The sequence below is a fragment of the Chamaea fasciata genome, unplaced genomic scaffold (assembly GCF_029207755.1).
Source record: "Chamaea fasciata isolate MVZ Bird 193981 ecotype frontalis unplaced genomic scaffold, bChaFas1.0.hap1 SCAF_11, whole genome shotgun sequence".
Taxonomy (NCBI): domain Eukaryota; kingdom Metazoa; phylum Chordata; class Aves; order Passeriformes; family Sylviidae; genus Chamaea; species Chamaea fasciata.
The window spans coordinates 17,746,820-17,763,692 of NW_027094096.1; the positions used below are offsets into that span (position 1 = coordinate 17,746,820).

At 39.9% G+C, this 16,873-nt stretch overlaps 1 protein-coding gene across 5 annotated transcripts; it reads right to left on the reverse strand.

Moving 5' to 3' along the window:
* Nucleotides 1-330: 330 nt before the first annotated feature.
* On the reverse strand, nucleotides 331-12,080 carry LOC136295377 (cytochrome P450 2J6-like). 5 transcript variants are annotated; one of them, XR_010722651.1, is made up of 11 exons: nucleotides 10,545-10,912; nucleotides 10,067-10,229; nucleotides 9,167-9,316; nucleotides 7,945-8,105; nucleotides 5,806-5,982; nucleotides 4,169-4,310; nucleotides 3,786-3,973; nucleotides 3,228-3,369; nucleotides 3,011-3,084; nucleotides 2,758-2,853; nucleotides 2,079-2,104 (listed from the first exon to the last, which is right to left on the reverse strand). XR_010722651.1 is itself a non-coding variant. In XM_066193876.1 (10 exons), the coding sequence occupies exons 2-10, from the start codon at nucleotides 11,577-11,579 to the stop codon at nucleotides 1,926-1,928; spliced, it is 1,308 nt and encodes a 435-aa protein (XP_066049973.1). In that variant the 5' UTR covers nucleotides 11,580-11,689; nucleotides 11,995-12,080; the 3' UTR covers nucleotides 331-1,925. The 5 variants fall into 5 exon arrangements, 4 of the variants coding, with proteins under 4 accessions (XP_066049973.1, XP_066049971.1, XP_066049970.1 ...); XM_066193876.1 differs by lacking the exons at nucleotides 2,758-2,853; nucleotides 3,011-3,084; nucleotides 10,545-10,912 and adding exons at nucleotides 11,574-11,689; nucleotides 11,995-12,080 and having other exon boundaries at nucleotides 331-2,104; XM_066193875.1 differs by lacking the exon at nucleotides 2,758-2,853 and having other exon boundaries at nucleotides 2,095-2,104.
* Between the last annotated feature and the right edge of the window lie 4,793 nt (nucleotides 12,081-16,873).

Below are 16,873 nucleotides of genomic sequence, written 5' to 3' on the forward strand. Positions count from 1 at the left end.
GCACCTTTTCCCCGCTCCTGCCACCATTACCACATGGAGGTTCCTGCCTTGCTTGGCAGACATCTGTCTTTTAAATCAAGATGCAGGTTTACTGGAGAGGAGCAGATGTGGGTGGATAGGGTGTAGGAGAAGCGTGGATAAAGCTGGAAAGGAGGCTGAGTAGGAGTGTGTAGACCCTGGAACATAAGCTGCATGGAGTAACAGGCTGGGTTATTTATTACAGCTGCTGCTTTGTGAAAGCCCTGTGCACCCGCCGGTGCTGGGTTGTGCTGGACCAGCCCACTGCCAGAGCTACAAGGCATGCCAGGATCTGGTCAGTTCTCACGTCTCTCTAGTAACGTTCTCCTACATTTTAAATTCAGGAAGTTCAGATGTACCATAATGATTTAATTATAAATACTTTGTATTACAACATAAAATACAACATAAAAGTACTTTTGGTCCTCAATACAAATTTGATGCTAAGTTTACAGTAGTGTTTACAGGCAGCTCTACTCAACTCCAACGTTTGAATCCTTTCCAAAAGTGATTTGCATACAAGAACTCTCCGGCACTTCACTTTAATGAAGTTACAGATGAACTTGGCTGTTACCTCCAGCTATGTGCTCAAACCGTCTACTCTTGAGTTGAATCAGTGCCAAGGAGCAGCTACCTTAAATAACAGATATTTTAGAATTCCTGTATCACATTGTCATTTATGTCGTTTCTTACACTAAATCACCTCTAGTGTGCCCTCCATAGTTACTGTGCTCTTCTTTCTATAATCTGGACCCTTAAAGAACAATTAAATGAGATTTTCCAAGCTCCCTTCTGAAAACACACTGGTGATTGTTTTCAGCTCAGCATGGATTCCTCTCCTAATACTTGGGCAGAAAAAAAAAGAGAGAGAACCTTGATGTCATCATATCAAGGTGAATCCTGAAATAGAGTTTATATGGATAAAGGGTGGGTGGGAATAAGAACTGAAAGAGGGCAAAGGAGAGTTGAATGGAGACCAGGAAGTGTGGTGTGGGTTGCAATGAAAAAAGTAAAGGACACAGAGAAAATGGACTATCTGAGTGTTCAGGTAGCCCCTAGAGGCTTCCAAAGCCTCTACATTCCTCTGTCATGGAGTTAGCAGTGAAACTCACAGGCACAGTGACTCTCATCTCACATTCAATGCCTTGTCCAAGCAGGATTGATAATGAGTGTGATTCGACATCATTAAAAATAAAACACGAACAACTTGACAGTGTAATATAACTATAATTAGCCTGCAAAGTCACACATTTGCATTGATTGTAAAGAGCAAATTTAAGTTTCTTTCTTCAACTTTAGAATGACTTCACCTAGCATATGGGAGATACTTAATGTCACATTCAGATGTCAAAGCACCTGCATTCTAATGTGTTTCCTGGGATTTGGGTGATGGTTTTGGTTTGGTTTGGTTTTTTTGCAATCTCTTGACAAAATAAGTGGCTAAGTTCAGGAAAATAAAACCAAAAGAGAGCTTTAATAGTGTGCTTTCCACAGTCATTCCTTGAGGTCATCAGGACACTCACAGAAATGGCACCTACTCAGGTCTTGTTGAGATACTCTTGAATTTTCCTGAGGTTTGCTCAGGACTGAGCATGAGGATGATTTTGCTTGACTAGGACAAGGAGACACAGCATGGCTTCAGCTGGGAACCACAGCAACTGGTTTCAAGTGCTCTCGGAGAAGAGAATGTGGTCAAGATCCCTGTGAGAATATCTGTGACTTTCGCAGAGACCAGAGCAAACGAAAAAAAAAAAAAAATACTGTTAGTCTGGATCTTGGCTTGTATCCATTTTCTGAATAGCTCTGGGATAGACTAATATCAATAGCCAGAAGGAGGTTTATACACTTGGGAGGAAATTCACGTAGGTAAAGATGGCTATCTCATGCTGGCCTGTGGCTGCTGAAGCCTAGCGTGGAATGGCACAAACCCTGTAGGGGTGGGGCTGCAGAGTGCCCCCAAAAATGGGCTCAGTGTTGATTTTAGTCACGCCCTCAGGGAGCCGGAAGGTGAACGCCCGCAGGAGGCTGGCAAAGAAAATGAAGAGCTCGGTCCTTGCTAAGTGTTCCCCCAAACACACCCGGTGCCCTGCAGAGGGAAAACAGAAGGACAGTGAGTATCTAGGAATTTTTCAGTTTCACGATCACTTAGTTCATTCCTGTTGAAAGCAGAGGTGGGGTTTGTTTTATTCAAGGAGGGTACCATGAAAGTCACAGAACTAAAACTATGTGAATTCCCTCTCAAAAAGATCCCCTCCAACGTCCTAGATTAGGAGACACAAAATGAAAATTTCAATGAAAACCCATGAGGTGCCAACATAATTTCTTTCTTGACCTGACAGAAAAAAAATTATTTTGCTTTTCTAGAAGATGTTGAACTTTAGGACCATACACAAAACATCTGCCAGCTGTTTGCACATGCTTTAATGAGTTAACATCAGCAGAGCAAAATTACTTAATAGTGGCATATGCTGTTGAACAGAGCCTTGGTCACTTTACAGGCAAAGCATGAGGCCTACTGTTTGTTTCCCAGGATTCCCATTCCTTGGCATCAATGGTGTAAGCACAAAAGGGGAATATTACATCCACATTTCCAGATAGCAGACAAATATAAGGAGGGAAAAAGCCATTTGAATTTAGAAACCACTTCTGTATGCACATTTGAGTGACTATTAACAAACAAAAACAGACAGCAGGAACATTACTGCTAGGTATGATTACTAACTGTCTATGCATTGTTACCTTGTTTCCTTCTTTTCAAACGGATTTTCAGTTCCTTAAGCAAGAACGTAATCCTGTGTTTATTAGGATGCCTTCTGCTTTTCTTTCATCTTGTTTCTTTAAAAGGGATTGCAATTAACTCCAGTACACACAAGACAAATTACTTCTCAGGAAAATAACTACATGTGAAGAATACTACAGACAAAACTTGTGTATGACTGCAGCATACAGCCAGCCTGAGAGGTTCAGAAGTGGATTCAGGTGGGATTCCTACCACAGTGTCCTATGAGCAGTTTGGGGTCATACACACAGAAGCCTCTCCTTCAGCAGAAGCAAGCCAGGAATGTTCTTTAAAAGCAGCAAAGAGTAGAGATAGAAGATGTTATCTGAAGAAATACCATAATCTCATACTTCTGTAAAATACCATAATCTTATACTTTTGCATTCATCATCTCATCTGTCAGATCAGTTCAAACTGTGAGTGCATTTACCTGCTGAGAATGGTAAGAAAGCTTCTCGAGGTACAAAGTTTCCTTCTTTATCCAGAAAATGGCCCGGGTTGAACTGTCGAGGTGTCTCCCACTGCTCAGGGTCATACAGAACAGATGCTATATTTGGTATAACAATGGTGCCCTGCAAAGAAGAAACGGTTGTTTCAGTTCCAGCTAGTAGTGCCTGTCACCTATCAGTTTATGCTTGATGGATAAAAGTGTTGCTTGTTGGCATTTGGGCAAGTGTCAAGTTGGGCAGGGATGTCTTAACCAGTGCTTTGGCAAACCTGTTTCTCCTCTCAGTCCAACCCCTGCCAAGCAGAGCTGGTCTCTGCAATTCTGATGATGGGCAGGAACTTGAGTCTTCCCTGGCAGAGGTCTTATCAGCTGTGTGAGCACCTACATGCTAAGTAGAAGGCTTCTTTCATTCCTGGAGTCACAAATAGTATCTGTTCCCCAGGCACCACATTCCTGAGTTTAATAGAGAGTAGTTTATAGATGGAAGACTGGTTACAAAACTGAATGCCTCTCTGTCAAAGAATGCTGAAAAGACAGTACCCTTTTGACAGGGAATCCCAGTAGTGTTGTGCTCCTCACACACAGTCTGGGGACGCCAACAAAGACAATGTTGCTGAAGCGCTGAATCTCATGAACCACAGCGTTTGTGTAGGGCAGTCTTCTCCGATCCTCATAACAAATTAACTGGGAAGGACCCAGAACAACATCCAGCTCCTTCTGCACCTTTGCTGTGGAGAAATATTCACCACTTCAGAGGAGAAAAATGCATGAAATACTTTAGCTGGTTGCTCTTCTTGGAGCAACAGAAAAATGTATTATTTCAACATAGTATGTTAGGTTTATACCCTGTGATGTAGTATTATTTAATGCCTGAGGTTAGTATAGGATAATAAAAATAAACAGGAAAATCCCACCACTCTCACCTTGGATGTCTGGATTCACCACCATATAGAGCAGTCCCCAGTACAATGTAGTGCTTGAGGTCTCTGATCCACCAAGGAAAAGATCATTTATGACATGTACCAAATTCTCTTCATCATACTTGGGCTTGGCCCCCTCTTTAGACTGTAGATGATGATAAAAGTTGAAGTTAAAGCAGAAAAATTTGGTTATCCTATATGCCTTCTGTGTTAGGGCTGTGAGACTTCCACAGGTGGCATGTGCACAAGGAGTAGTCAAAATCACAGTTTTTGATATGTACTAAGAATTTAGTAGTTTCCCAAATAGGCACAGTAAGTCTGTATTGCTGTCTTTCTTAAGGTGGATTATTCTTTCATCATAAAAAGGCAATTCTATGTTTGATGACTTAATCACAAAAACTTCAAAGCACACTACAAGTTTGCAGTTAGCCTAGAGTGCACTTATAAGCAAGCGCCCTACAACATGTCACTCCTTGGCCTTGGTGTCTAATGGTGCTGGCAAATGCCAAAGGAAAACATATCTGAATTAATGGATTTCAACAGATCATTTTGAGAGTAATTTCTTTTCTCAGTTCAGAATAAATGTGATCTGATGGGCAAGAGGTACCCATGTATTTCCTTCTGAATAATAAGGGAGTAAAATTAAAATACAACTAGAGAAAATACATTGGGCAAAAACATTTTCAAACAAACAGATGGCAATAAATTGCAGCACTAACACCAGAGAAAGCTGTATCCTTGCCTCTAGAATGCTTATTTTAGTAAATCTTGTCATACTTATTCAGACACTAAGTGTAAGATGTTTTATCAGCTCCCTTCAGAGCCCGTGAGCCAACACTATGAGCAGCCTGACTAGCTGAAAGTTTCTGACCAGGGGTAGAAACTATGTAAATTTCATCTACCCTTGGAAAAAGGTGCTTCTTTTACTTCCTGAAAAGTTTGAAGCAGAAACCATGGTGCTCTTGACAGAGCCTCTCTAGCTCAGAGTCACCTCCTACTATGGAAAACAATAGCCTGGGCGGGGAAGAAGATTAATGCTGATTATGGCATTGTTTGGGAAATTGTGTTCTAGGCTGTTCAATTTGAATATAGGGGCCAAGCCAGCCATGCCCTAAACAGTGGGGAACTGATAGGTAACAGGGGGATAATGATTGTCTGCCAAGGGAGAAACCAGACACTTATGTGGCACAAGGACAGCCAGTGCTGGAGCACACACACTGGATCTCAAAGAGGCGTGCCTGCTATTTCAGGGCAGTGATTTGTGCGTGTGTATTTAATCCCACTGTAAACATGAGCCTTGCTGTAGAAGATGAGGTAGTCTACCAAAGTTGTGGTCTAGAGGAATAAACTCTCATATTTATTACAGGATTGAAGTATACTCATGGATATTTATGGAAAGCAGATGAGAGTTCATGGGTTCTCCTCCTGTCATACTTGATGGTAATTCATTCATGTAACCAAAATACAAAACTGGAATGCCTTTCTCAGACACGTGAGTTAGTAAGTCCCAAGATATTGTATTCATGTTAAGAAGCTTATGAAATGTAAGAAACTATGGTGGAAGGGTCACACTGAGTGATTTAATGGTCTGTTTGACCTTATACTTCGTAACAGCATGATCAGCCAGAATGAACACTTACTTTCTCGATCTCAGCCAAGTAAAAGTCGATGAAATCCTGTGGTTCAGCTGGTATCCCTCTCTCTACATGTCTTCTGATCTCTTTCCTTGCAAAAGAACTCAGGAAATCATAGCAATCCAATGCCTTCTTATGAGGCCCAGGGATGCGACACAGCAGCCAGGGCAGGATTTCATACATCTGCGGGAGTGACACACAAGAGGTAACATGAATTCTCTGTCACTGATAAAGCTGCTTTTAGACACACCAAAGGTCTGAATTGTCCTGCCCAGAAATGTTGATAGTGGAATAAATAAATTAGCATTGCTATGACCAGACTTCTGCCGTCATGTGGGAAAGTTTTAATAGTAATTTGACACAATTCCAGGGGTCAAGGCAATTCTGACAACACCCCGCTCATGCCTCTAAGTTCACTTGGCTAATGAAGATCACTATATGACCTCACTCCTGCACAGTTGGAGACCCCAGCTCCCACACACTCAAAATGTAAGGACATCCTTTCTGGAGACCATGGGGCTACTAAGATTATAACGTCTGCAGCCTCAAGTAACTGCTGGAATTTTTTGAGCTCACAAAAGGAATTACGGTCTGGATATCACTCTAAGATAAGGGCTAACTTAGTTTTTCTAGTCAGAGTCCTCATGACTGCTAAGGAGCAATATTTGTTCTGATGGTTAACAATATTACATCCTTAGCCTCCTGAGTGTATTTACACACACATTTGTCAGCTCTAAGTACTGTCCTTGTTCTTGGATAGTTCTGTCTGTGCAGCATCTGCCATTTCACCCTGCCCAGCAAAGAGCAGTTCTATCTCCTCTCCTTGTTCTTTCAGACCTAACAAGCAAAGTTTCTCTAAATTTAAGTGACACTTTGTAGGTTACTTCATTACCACTTCTCCACCTTTGTTTCCCTTCAGTATCACAACAAAAGATGTCCAAGACCCTAGAATATGTCTTACAGATTATTACACTTCAGAACCTACTGCAACACTTCACTGGATCTCAAAGGAAAATAGTGCTGGAAATGCCCTGAAATCCTGTTTGCCTTTTTTACCCTGTTATCTGTTAGTTTACACCAATCTCTTTCCTCTTAACCTTTGCACTGAAATGTTCTAAACTCGTAATAAGTGATCTTAGAATACTTAATCTTATTAATTAATCTCAATAATTCCTAAAACGTTTCGTAATTTCATTTTGTACTATTACATTTTTTTCCATTTTCAGAACTCCAGTCCACAGTGCTTACAAACTCTTGCAACAGGATATCCTGAACCTCCTCTGTATCTTAAGGTCTCCTGGTTTTGACCATCCACAAATGTAATCTACTTTTGTATTTTTAGCTACGGAAAATTGTATAGTACGAGTCTCATATGACAGATTTGTTGAGTAGCTTTACTGCCACATCAGCATTTTAGTTTGCCTTTTCCTATAAAACTCAAATGCCAATTAAATTTGCTGTATCATCCACATTCCCCATTACACACAGTTTGTCTCTCTTTAAGGGTCTAAGCCACAAAGTCTAATTCATGAGGAACCTCTCAAGTGCACTTCACATGCTTCAAGTGCAAAGTTGGTCTTTATGGTGTTTTGTGGGAAAGAGCTACAAAAAAAATCTCTGATAGAATTTGGATTGTGAGACTGTCAGAGAACGTATGTATTGTTTTTGCAATGTATGGGTGGTGAGCTATAACACAGTAAGGGAAAGATTAATAATAAATATTTTATCATTTGTGTGTTAGGGGAAAAAAAGAAAACTTTCAGCATATGATTTGTAGAGTGATAAAAAGCAGGAGAGTTCATTAATACCCATTTTTGGAGGAGAGAAGTAAATAAAAGTGGGAGGAGCAGCACTGCAGAATTCAAATATATTACCAACTCCAGTCTCAAATTAAATTTAGAGGTTTCTGTTAATAGTTTCAGAAATACCAAAGGACTTAAAGCCCCTAAGCTTACAAAAAGCCCAAGAGAGTTCCTAAAAATGGCCTTTAAACCAAGGATGCAGTCATAAGGTCCCTCCCCAAGGACACTTCTTAGCTCCCAGCCTGCATTTGCCTGTTGCTCTGTATTTAGTGAACACCCATTTTTGTATCTGCTCTTTTACTTTCTACCTATTTCAGAAAAAATCAGCATATGATTTACTCACCTGATGAACAAAGCTGCCTACAAACTTGAATATTTTCTCTGTAGCACGGATCAGTTCATGGAAGGTTTTGTCCTCATCAGAGAAGTGATATCCAAAAACCACAGCACAAATTACATTTGAAATAGAATGGAAAAGAGGGAAAGAAGGATCCACAGGTCTTCCTGCAAACATGGTAATTTGAATTCATTCTCAGTGCTTTTTTCAGGTGATTCTTATACAGGTAGGACTAGATATTATTAAAGAATTAATGAAGTCTTTATCCAGCTGGAGTGTGAATGAGGAGAGAGATGTGGCACTAATATGAATTAATGAAAATAAAACATAATCTTTGAAAAAAAGGACACTGTTAAATTGTTTCCTCATAGCTCTAAAACAATTTAATAGCCCTTCCTGTGAAAAAATGTTGTACAGCTAAGATCTGTTCTAGGGTATCACATCAAATCTTCTGTCCTCAGCTGTGAGGAGGAAGAAAAGAAAGAATGTGAGAAGGAAGTAGTGCCACTAGAGATGAACTAAGGGAAGTCAGTGACAGACACGTTCAAAAATGTAAAAAAGCTAATTGCAATGAAATCCTGGAGGAATGTGGGAAGGTTTAAGAAGAAGAATAGACACACAGGAACTGCAAAGTAAATATAATGAAACTATTGCAGTCTCAGCTGTGAGCAGTAGATCATACCTCTGTCTGATAATTTTTTCTGAAGTTATGAAACAGATATTCACAAAAAGTGATTTGGATGGAAATCATCCTGTCATGGACTCTAGGATTAACCTGATAATCCATTGAAGTTTCCTCCTACTTTCTGTTTCTCTTGCCAATAGTTGCTTAGCCAATAGCTACTTAGCCAGGTGGACATGAAAATATGCAGGGAACCCAATGTCATTGAAATTTAAGGAAATTATTAGTCTCTGCAATACTCTTCAGTTACCCTTGGCAGGCAGCCTGAGAATGTTTTGGCTGTGCAGTTCAGCAGCATAGTGTCATTGTACAATCTATCAGAGACAAATTATCAGCCCATGGAGGTGGAATTTCAGAAGTTTCCAGCTTCACTAGATGTATGAAGAGCTATATAAGAAAGAAATATTTGTGATTCTAGGCTCTACCTGCTCTTGTGCTTTGGTAAGTTTGGATATATCACCTAGAAGGGGTAAGTAAGTTTGCATTCTGAAGATATGGATCCATATCCAGACTGAAAAGTGTCCGATTTCTTAGCAGGTAAGATACCTTTTAGGTTCACAAAAAACTCCACCAGGTGAGAGGCCTCCTCTTGCACTCGATGCTCCAGGCCTTTTTTCCCCATTCCCAAATTGCGTAGAGTCATTATTCCAAAACGTCTCTGCTGCTTCCAGTTGCGACCAGTCGCAAGTATAATACCTGAGGGTGTTTCCTGCCATGTTAATATTTTCTATAGACGTGAACAATTCATTTAAATATTGTAACATACACGGACTAAATCAGGGAATACACTGTGATACAAGCATCTTTAGGTGAAATTATTCGTAACCAAAAATCATAGCCAAACATACCCAAACTATGACTAGACCACTGTTCTTAATATTGAATGTAGTTAATTATTGAAAAGAGCAATCTAAGGATTTTCTGACTCCTTCATTTCTTGATGTCTTAAAAACCACTGAAACACCTTAAGATGCCATTTTAGGAGATCTGCTTTAGCCATACTCAAGTAATCACGCTCAAGACAGGAATAACTGGATGAATTTCCACAGACTAGAGTTCAGGACAGGGTATGTTTGTGGAGATATAGATCAATTAATGTGATGGTTGTAGGTTGAGATGATGAAGGTCAAAGATAAGGGACATTTGGGCTCTGTTTCTATCCTGGAAGAGACAACAGTGCATTAATTGCTGGGTTTTGGGTTGGTTTTGGGAACATCTTGAACACAGCAAAAAGGTCAAATAGAAACAACCTGGAGCATTTCCTAGGCTAGGGAAAGCTCACTGCAAAAGGCACCATGGCAAACAGTAAGATATTCTCAAAGGCCAGTAGAGGACTTGAAAAGTATGTGATGGAAGATCATTCTGAATGGGAGGGTAGAGTGTAACAAGGTAGAATAGTTTTCAAGTCAACATTCCTTTACACTATTAATGGCAGGAAAATCTCACCTTTTCCTTTGGCCATTGCTCTCAAGAAAGGTGACAGCAGCCTCCCAGAAACATCTTCAGGGTGTGTGGTCATGCCATCCTTCACTGCTTGAAATCCATTCAGTATAATCACTGGGACCCACCCGAACCACAGAGTGTACATGCTACCATGAGTTTTTGCCAGCTGTAAGTGGAAAAGGTGCCAGAAAAAGAACAGATGAATTCCCGAATATAGATCTTGAACAGACACTGCAGCTGCAGCTGCTATTCACCAGCTCAGTGGACAGTTTTGTGCTGAAAACATCATCCCCATGCATATAGCGGTAGCTAGAAGCAGGAAGAAGCTGTCGTTTTGCTGAGAAGGCTTTTAGTAGCCAATTTTATTTACCCTGGGGAGAAGTTATTTTCTTTTCAAAGCACATTCTGCAGCAACCCTGCAGCAAAAGAAAGAAAACTTTGTACTTTATGTTGCATTGCCTCCAACCCCAACATTTTGTACCTTGTTAGTTGAACAGCCACACTCTGCACCACCCTGGGGCTCTGTGCCTCCAGCGAGTCCTGCCTTTGCAAAATGAAATAAGCTGATAAAACCTGCACCATCTGCATGCTCCAGGAGAGGACATGGACGCAGAAATTGGCCAACAGCCATGAAGTGCCAGTGGGCTACATTTGAGCCCAAGGTTTCCTTCCCCACAGTACTGAGGAGAGCACTTAGCATTGGGCTCAGCAGAGATACCCAAGCAGGGATGGGTGTATTGCAGAGGAACTCCAATCATGTGTGAAAAAAATCCTTGTATAACTATGGACTCTGCTCCAGCACACCCACAGTTATACAAAAAAGGTGGCAGACAGTGTCTTAGGTGCCACAAAAATTACATCCAATTGATCACATCAAACACTTGTTTCTCCTCATATTTATTTAGATTCTGGATTTCCTCTCCCTGCTAGGGCATGACAGCCTGAGTCTGCTCTGCACTCATTGGCCTGTGTGTGCTCTTCGGCATCCACCTGAACTAGAGGCCATCTGCAAACCATTGGAGGAATTACTGCACCTGTCACTAACAAGTGGCAAACAGTTTTCAGGAGCTGTTGGAAGATGGGGAGCAAATCCCCTTCCTGTACCACAAGCATACCTGCACCATATTACCCACTATGTGATAGAATTAGGCAATGCCAGTGAGAATTTTAAAAAGTATCACATAGGGATAGCAGATATAGCTATCACTGCAGTGGATATGGCTTCACACTTAGCAGTGCAGAATTAGAATAATTTTAGATAATTGGTATTCTCCAACTTTAATAACAACTCATAAACTCTGTCCCCAAGTTGACTTGATTCTTAAGAGCATTAAGTTTCTCATGAAGACAACATATTCCACATAAGAAGGTGACTCAATTCTAGGAATCAATTGATCTTTATATGTCCACACTTGGTCTGTAACTTTCACAAACTTAAAACCTTCAATTAATCACACTTTTTAAAGTCATGGCTAAAAATAACCAATTAAGAGTATATTAAAAGAAATACCTCCATCAGAAGATCCCGACGAAACTGAAATTTCAAGTGCACCAAGTTTCCAAACAATGGGAGAGGAGTTGGTCCAGGAGGGAATTGCTTGCAAGCTTTTTGCAGCCTGAAAAATTCTACAATTAACAAAAAAATGATCAGGACTATAAAACCTTGAGTTACTGTTAGCATTTCTGAGCTAATTTATCAGCTGATTTATAGCTGTCTCTATCAAAAGGAGGTACAGGAGCTGGGAAAAAGTAATCTTGCTTCTTGTTCCACCAGTTTTGTCTGCAGACTGAGTTCCACATTGTCTTGGTTCCTTTCCCTCCCTCTGTCCCTCCCTCTTCATAAATGCCTGCCCTTTTCCTGCACCTCATTTATTTGCCCTGCTGAGATGTATCAAACTGATCCCTGATCAACGGCACATCTCTCTGCTTACAGCAAGCCTCAGTATTGAAATGTGGAATCACTTGTACTCAAGGTACTTTTCCTGAAGCTTGAGTCAGGGAACTGCTGGTGTCCATCAGGAGATCTGGATTGGAGTGACACCAGGTGAGAGCCCTTGCTCTCTGGACATGAGATGAGTGAAAGTCAGGTTCATCTGCCTTGAGAACTGTAAAAACATACTTAGTGATTCCCCTTAGAATGACTTAATTCAGATTATGAGTGTTGCATATAGGTTAGACTACACAGTTACATAGAATATAATTACAATAGTATAGAGTATATATTTACAATAGGTTAGACTGGATATATAGTATGTACTTACAATAGGTAAGATGTTCCAGGCATTTTAGTCACAAGCATTATTTAAATGTGGTTGTAAATTCAAATTTGCCTGCCAGTACACACAGTTTACACAGGCAAAACCAAGTCTAGTTACAGACTAAAGATACAATCAGAAGATGAGATTGCTGCATGTGATTTCTGAAAATTTGGCCTTGAGCGTTCAAACTTTTTTTCCAGTAAATGGAAAAAAGCCCATTTCACCAAGTGAGCACTAATGACACAGTGCCTAAAAACTCACATTACAATTAAATAATTTTAAAAATCACAACGTTAAATTTTTATATTAAAAATAAATTAAATATGGAAGTTCAATTCTTTATATACTTTTTAAAAATGTAACCTAATTGAAAGCTTCATGTACCTTGGTTTACTTTCTACATTTTTTAGTCAGTTTCAGAATCCTGGCCATTATTACCAGTTCTCCATAAGTTTACAGGACATTAAAAATCTGTCCTCTGATAATGAAGGGATTCACACTGAGTTTGAAGCACAGATAGTGGGAAAGCTCTGTGTGCCAGTAACCAGAGGATTCAAACTTGTATTGCAAACAGAAAGTGTCATCACTAAAAATGAGTTCAAGTCTGAACAAGAAACTGCTGTTCCCTCCAACACAGACATAAATGTGGTATTTTGCAAACCCAGCAGCATGAAGAAAGTAATGTGACTCAGTGATAGCCACCCATCTCCTTCAGCTGGCCAAGCTTTGGAGCTTGTGGGTACAGGCATGCCTGTGTTATACAGAGAAGGCAACATGGATGAGTATCTTTTATCACCTTATCTGTGCATATAATAGGCAACATGGTGGGAATTGGGCTGAGGTATGTTCCATGGCTTTGCTAAAACCAGCGCAAATTAGGTACCATTGCCCATTATGAGGCTGAAATCAGCAAAACAAAAAATTGTAAAAATTTGTTTCTTCAAACCAAAATATCAGTTTCAATTTTTTAAAAAAATTGAAATTAGAGGAAGAAAGATAGTTCTGTGTGCAGACAATTACATAAATTTTATTAATAGACTAAATGCAACCATGTTTATCTTTTCTCTCTTTAGTCCAGATTCCATTACTTAATTTTAGATGTTTCATATTGTATTAGTATCCATATTTTGATATCAGTAAAGGAGTTCTTTCAGAACATGGGTCAGGTTTAACTGGAGTCAAATCACCAGTGTGAGAAGCAGGACGAAGCCAAATGAACCAGCCAGCAATTTATCCTGCCAGATGTTACCGTTAGCTTTCCTTTTCCAGTGATTTTAAACTTCCCCAACTGTCTGAAACCAGATGCATGAATAGTTACTTCCGCCGGTACCTGATGTCACTGGATGAGCTGTACTGGAAAGAAAATCAGGATCTTGTGTTCACATGGACCTGTTCCTATCTGATGCATCCTCTTCTGGACAGACTATTTGCTGGGTTTGTATTTTTGGCAGAAAACCCAGCTTACCTAAAAGATGGTAAGCCAAAAAAAAGGGCAGTCCAAAGAAGTGGGCGCAGAGGTAAAACCAGTAAGTTTTAATGAGAGTTATCAGGAAGCCAAAGTAGTTAAGATTTTTAGTGGACTTTAAAGCACAGTGTGAAGTAAGTCTCAGGAAGATTAGTACAATGCTTGCAAAAGTAAAGCTGTGCATGTAATGCAGCAATCAAACAAGCATGGTCCTGAAACACTTGAGCAAGCAAAGGCTTAATATCAGCTCTGGGACATCGATATTTCAATACAAAGAATACACTGTAACACGTTTGGCAAGAGGGAATGTCGTATTGGAATTAGGATCTCTGAAGCACAGGAACTGTTCATGCACTGGGCGCAGAGAAGCAGTTAATCACCTTGAGTGAGTCTTCAAATAAATAATATTTAGAAGTGGAAATTGCACATTGCTATGCTGTTTGAATCTTTGCCCACAACTTTCTTCAGAAACTTGCAAAATTCACCAGGTGGAATGAGCCTAAAACCTGGGAGTATTAAGGCTGCAATTCAGATGGCACAAAGAGTGGGAAAAAACCAAAATAATTTATGTTTATATCCAAAACAAAAATGAGAAAAGCAACAGAAATGGGCCTGGCACCCCTGGTCCTAATTGCTGCAAGACCTTTTGTCATAGAGAGTTTGCCTAAGAAAAGAGTAACCTGATGTTCTCTGGGTAGATTAGTGGGAACTGCATGATACCTCTATGTAAGGAATAGCTGGATGAGTTTTTCATAATGTTGGAAAATGCAAAGTATCTGGGATCATCTCCATAATTTCTGCATAACAAGCTTGAGGGATTTTGCAAACAAAATCCCTCAAAGGGTTAAGAAAATCAATGGGAAAAGACAGTAAAAAGATGTTAGAGGATATATTTTCAAGCCTGACATAAAGAACCAGTTTCTTTTTTCACAAAAAGAGGCTGAAATCAGTATTTTTACACTAGGATCCTTTTTGTAGGGTAACAGCACTGTATTACTGCTGCTAGTGAGTAAGGGAGGATGTACAGGCCTGTGGAGTAAAACAAGAAGTCCAAAGTCCACAAATACCATCTTTTCAGAAACATCTGAGAGAAGCACCAGCAAAAATACTGCAAAAAACAGTAAAGTGCAGCGCTAATGTTCTGAGCAGGAGCAATTTATCATCTCAATCTCTGTCAGTGATTTCCTTACAGCTCAGCTGATGACTGCCAAGGAAATGAAAACCACAATGACAGGACCACTCTGACATGACATGGCAGAGCACTTTTAAGTCAGCCTAAATAAACAAACTCAGTGAGAGACTCCCACAAATTCTGACAGAAATTAAACACCCAGAAGTGTGTGTCATAACAGCTTGTCACAAAAAATACATCCAATTTGAAATCCAAGAGAGTTGCAATCAAAGAGCAAATGACTGAGAAAATACTGAAAGTTAATACTGAACATAGGTCAGGAACTGGTGAAGGCCAAGTTAAAGCAAGACCAGTAGCTGGCTGCCCATGTTTTTCACTCCAAGGATATCCAAATCAAGCATTATGTAGTCATTCCAGTGTCTTAAAATTTCACAGAATAGAGAAAACAATCTGTGTGCTAAAACCAATAAAAGTTACCTGGGTTTTTTTAAATTTGAAAATACTACGAACTTGGTTGATAAAGCAATGGCGTCAAAGTTACATTATTTAAAATGTTCTTCAATTACCTTAAACCATTTAAGAAAATCTAAAAATGCTGTTTACAAAGCTTGCAAATTTCATGACTGAGAAAACTGTGAAATTCAGGAAGCCAGATCACTGACAGAGGTGGCAACCACTGCATCGGCTGCAGTGCAATCAGATGTAAAGCCGCACAACACAGAGCAGTTTTTCCCAAGGGAAGTGGGAGGACAGAGAGATGCAACCTCCTCGAGCTCTGCACCAAGAAGTGCAAAAGTTTTGGCACCAAAACTGCCTCAGCTACAAACTGATCAAGAACTCAAGGGTGCCACAGTTGATCTTGTGGAGTGAAGGACTAAAAGAGGCTTTCTAGGAAATTTATCTTGGCATGGCTGACCAGGAGATCATAAGTGTGTTCAGACACATCAGGAACAAACAAACTCTAAAGCAGAACAATGGGCATCCTCCAGAATAAAGATACTGACCTCAAAATAGCCTTAAATACAGAGGATGGCTCTGAGGATGATGTTCCACTTCCACTCAGGTCCCAGCAGTCTGAAATGACCTGGTCCATCTGCCTTTGTGTTCAGAATAGACATATGGCAGATAGTCATTCTCAACTGAAAGTATCAGCTCTGGGGATTAACTCAATGTAGTTACATCTTTTAGCACAAAAAAATGCCAAAAATGTTTGACGTAGATCTTGATTTACTAAGAATTTACTTCATAAATGCTTCTCTCTTGGCATGTTCCTCACCAGGGTGGTTGCAGATTGTGAGCTTGGCAGTTATAAGCATGAGAGAAGCACAGCTTTAAAGGGTTGCAGGTGTTTGTACCAGTGACTGCAAAGTGAAAAGCAGCTTTTGAAACCAGAGAAGACTTGGAGACCAGGAAAGGCTGAGAAGGATGCAGTAATGTACTACAGTGAATGAACAAGGTAATAGAGAAAGATGGAAATACCAATATGACCCCTGCCCTGTCTTTGATTGTCATCAAACAATTCACAGGAACAGAATGTCAATATCCAGGAGCTTACAATGTTTATTCTATGAAACCAGGGTTAAAAACCTCAAGATATAAGCACTGACCTAGAACTCCAATGTACTTTATACAATACTGAGAATAAGCAATTATTTCCCTTCTTTAGTTCACACTTCAGAAAGTATCTCAGGGTGCTTTACCATTTTTAAATTCTTTTGAGGTGTATCAAGACAAAGATATCTATTTCTACATATAAAGCCAAGAAATTACACAGCACTACAGGATTTTTTTATAATTAAAATGTGTAACGGAGCAGACTTTCTAATCAAGCAAGTATTAATACTCCTGAATTTACATGGTAGGAACTTACATGCAAAACATGACAGGCAGAACCAGCACAACTCAATAATTTATTATTACTACACTCAACTTGTTGCAATGCATTATCCCAGATT

Coding starts and splice junctions, on each gene's coding strand:
- LOC136295377 (XM_066193873.1), bottom strand. CDS start 10,763: ATGCTAAGTGCTCTCCTCAGTACTGTGGGGAAGGAAACCTTGGGCTCA. Junction 4,311..5,805: donor ACTTGGCTGAGATCGAGAAA/GTAAGTGTTCAT, acceptor CATCATCTACAG/TCTAAAGAGGGGGCCAAGCC. Junction 3,370..3,785: donor TGGGATTCCCTGTCAAAAGG/GTACTGTCTTTT, acceptor TCTTCTTTGCAG/GGCACCATTGTTATACCAAA.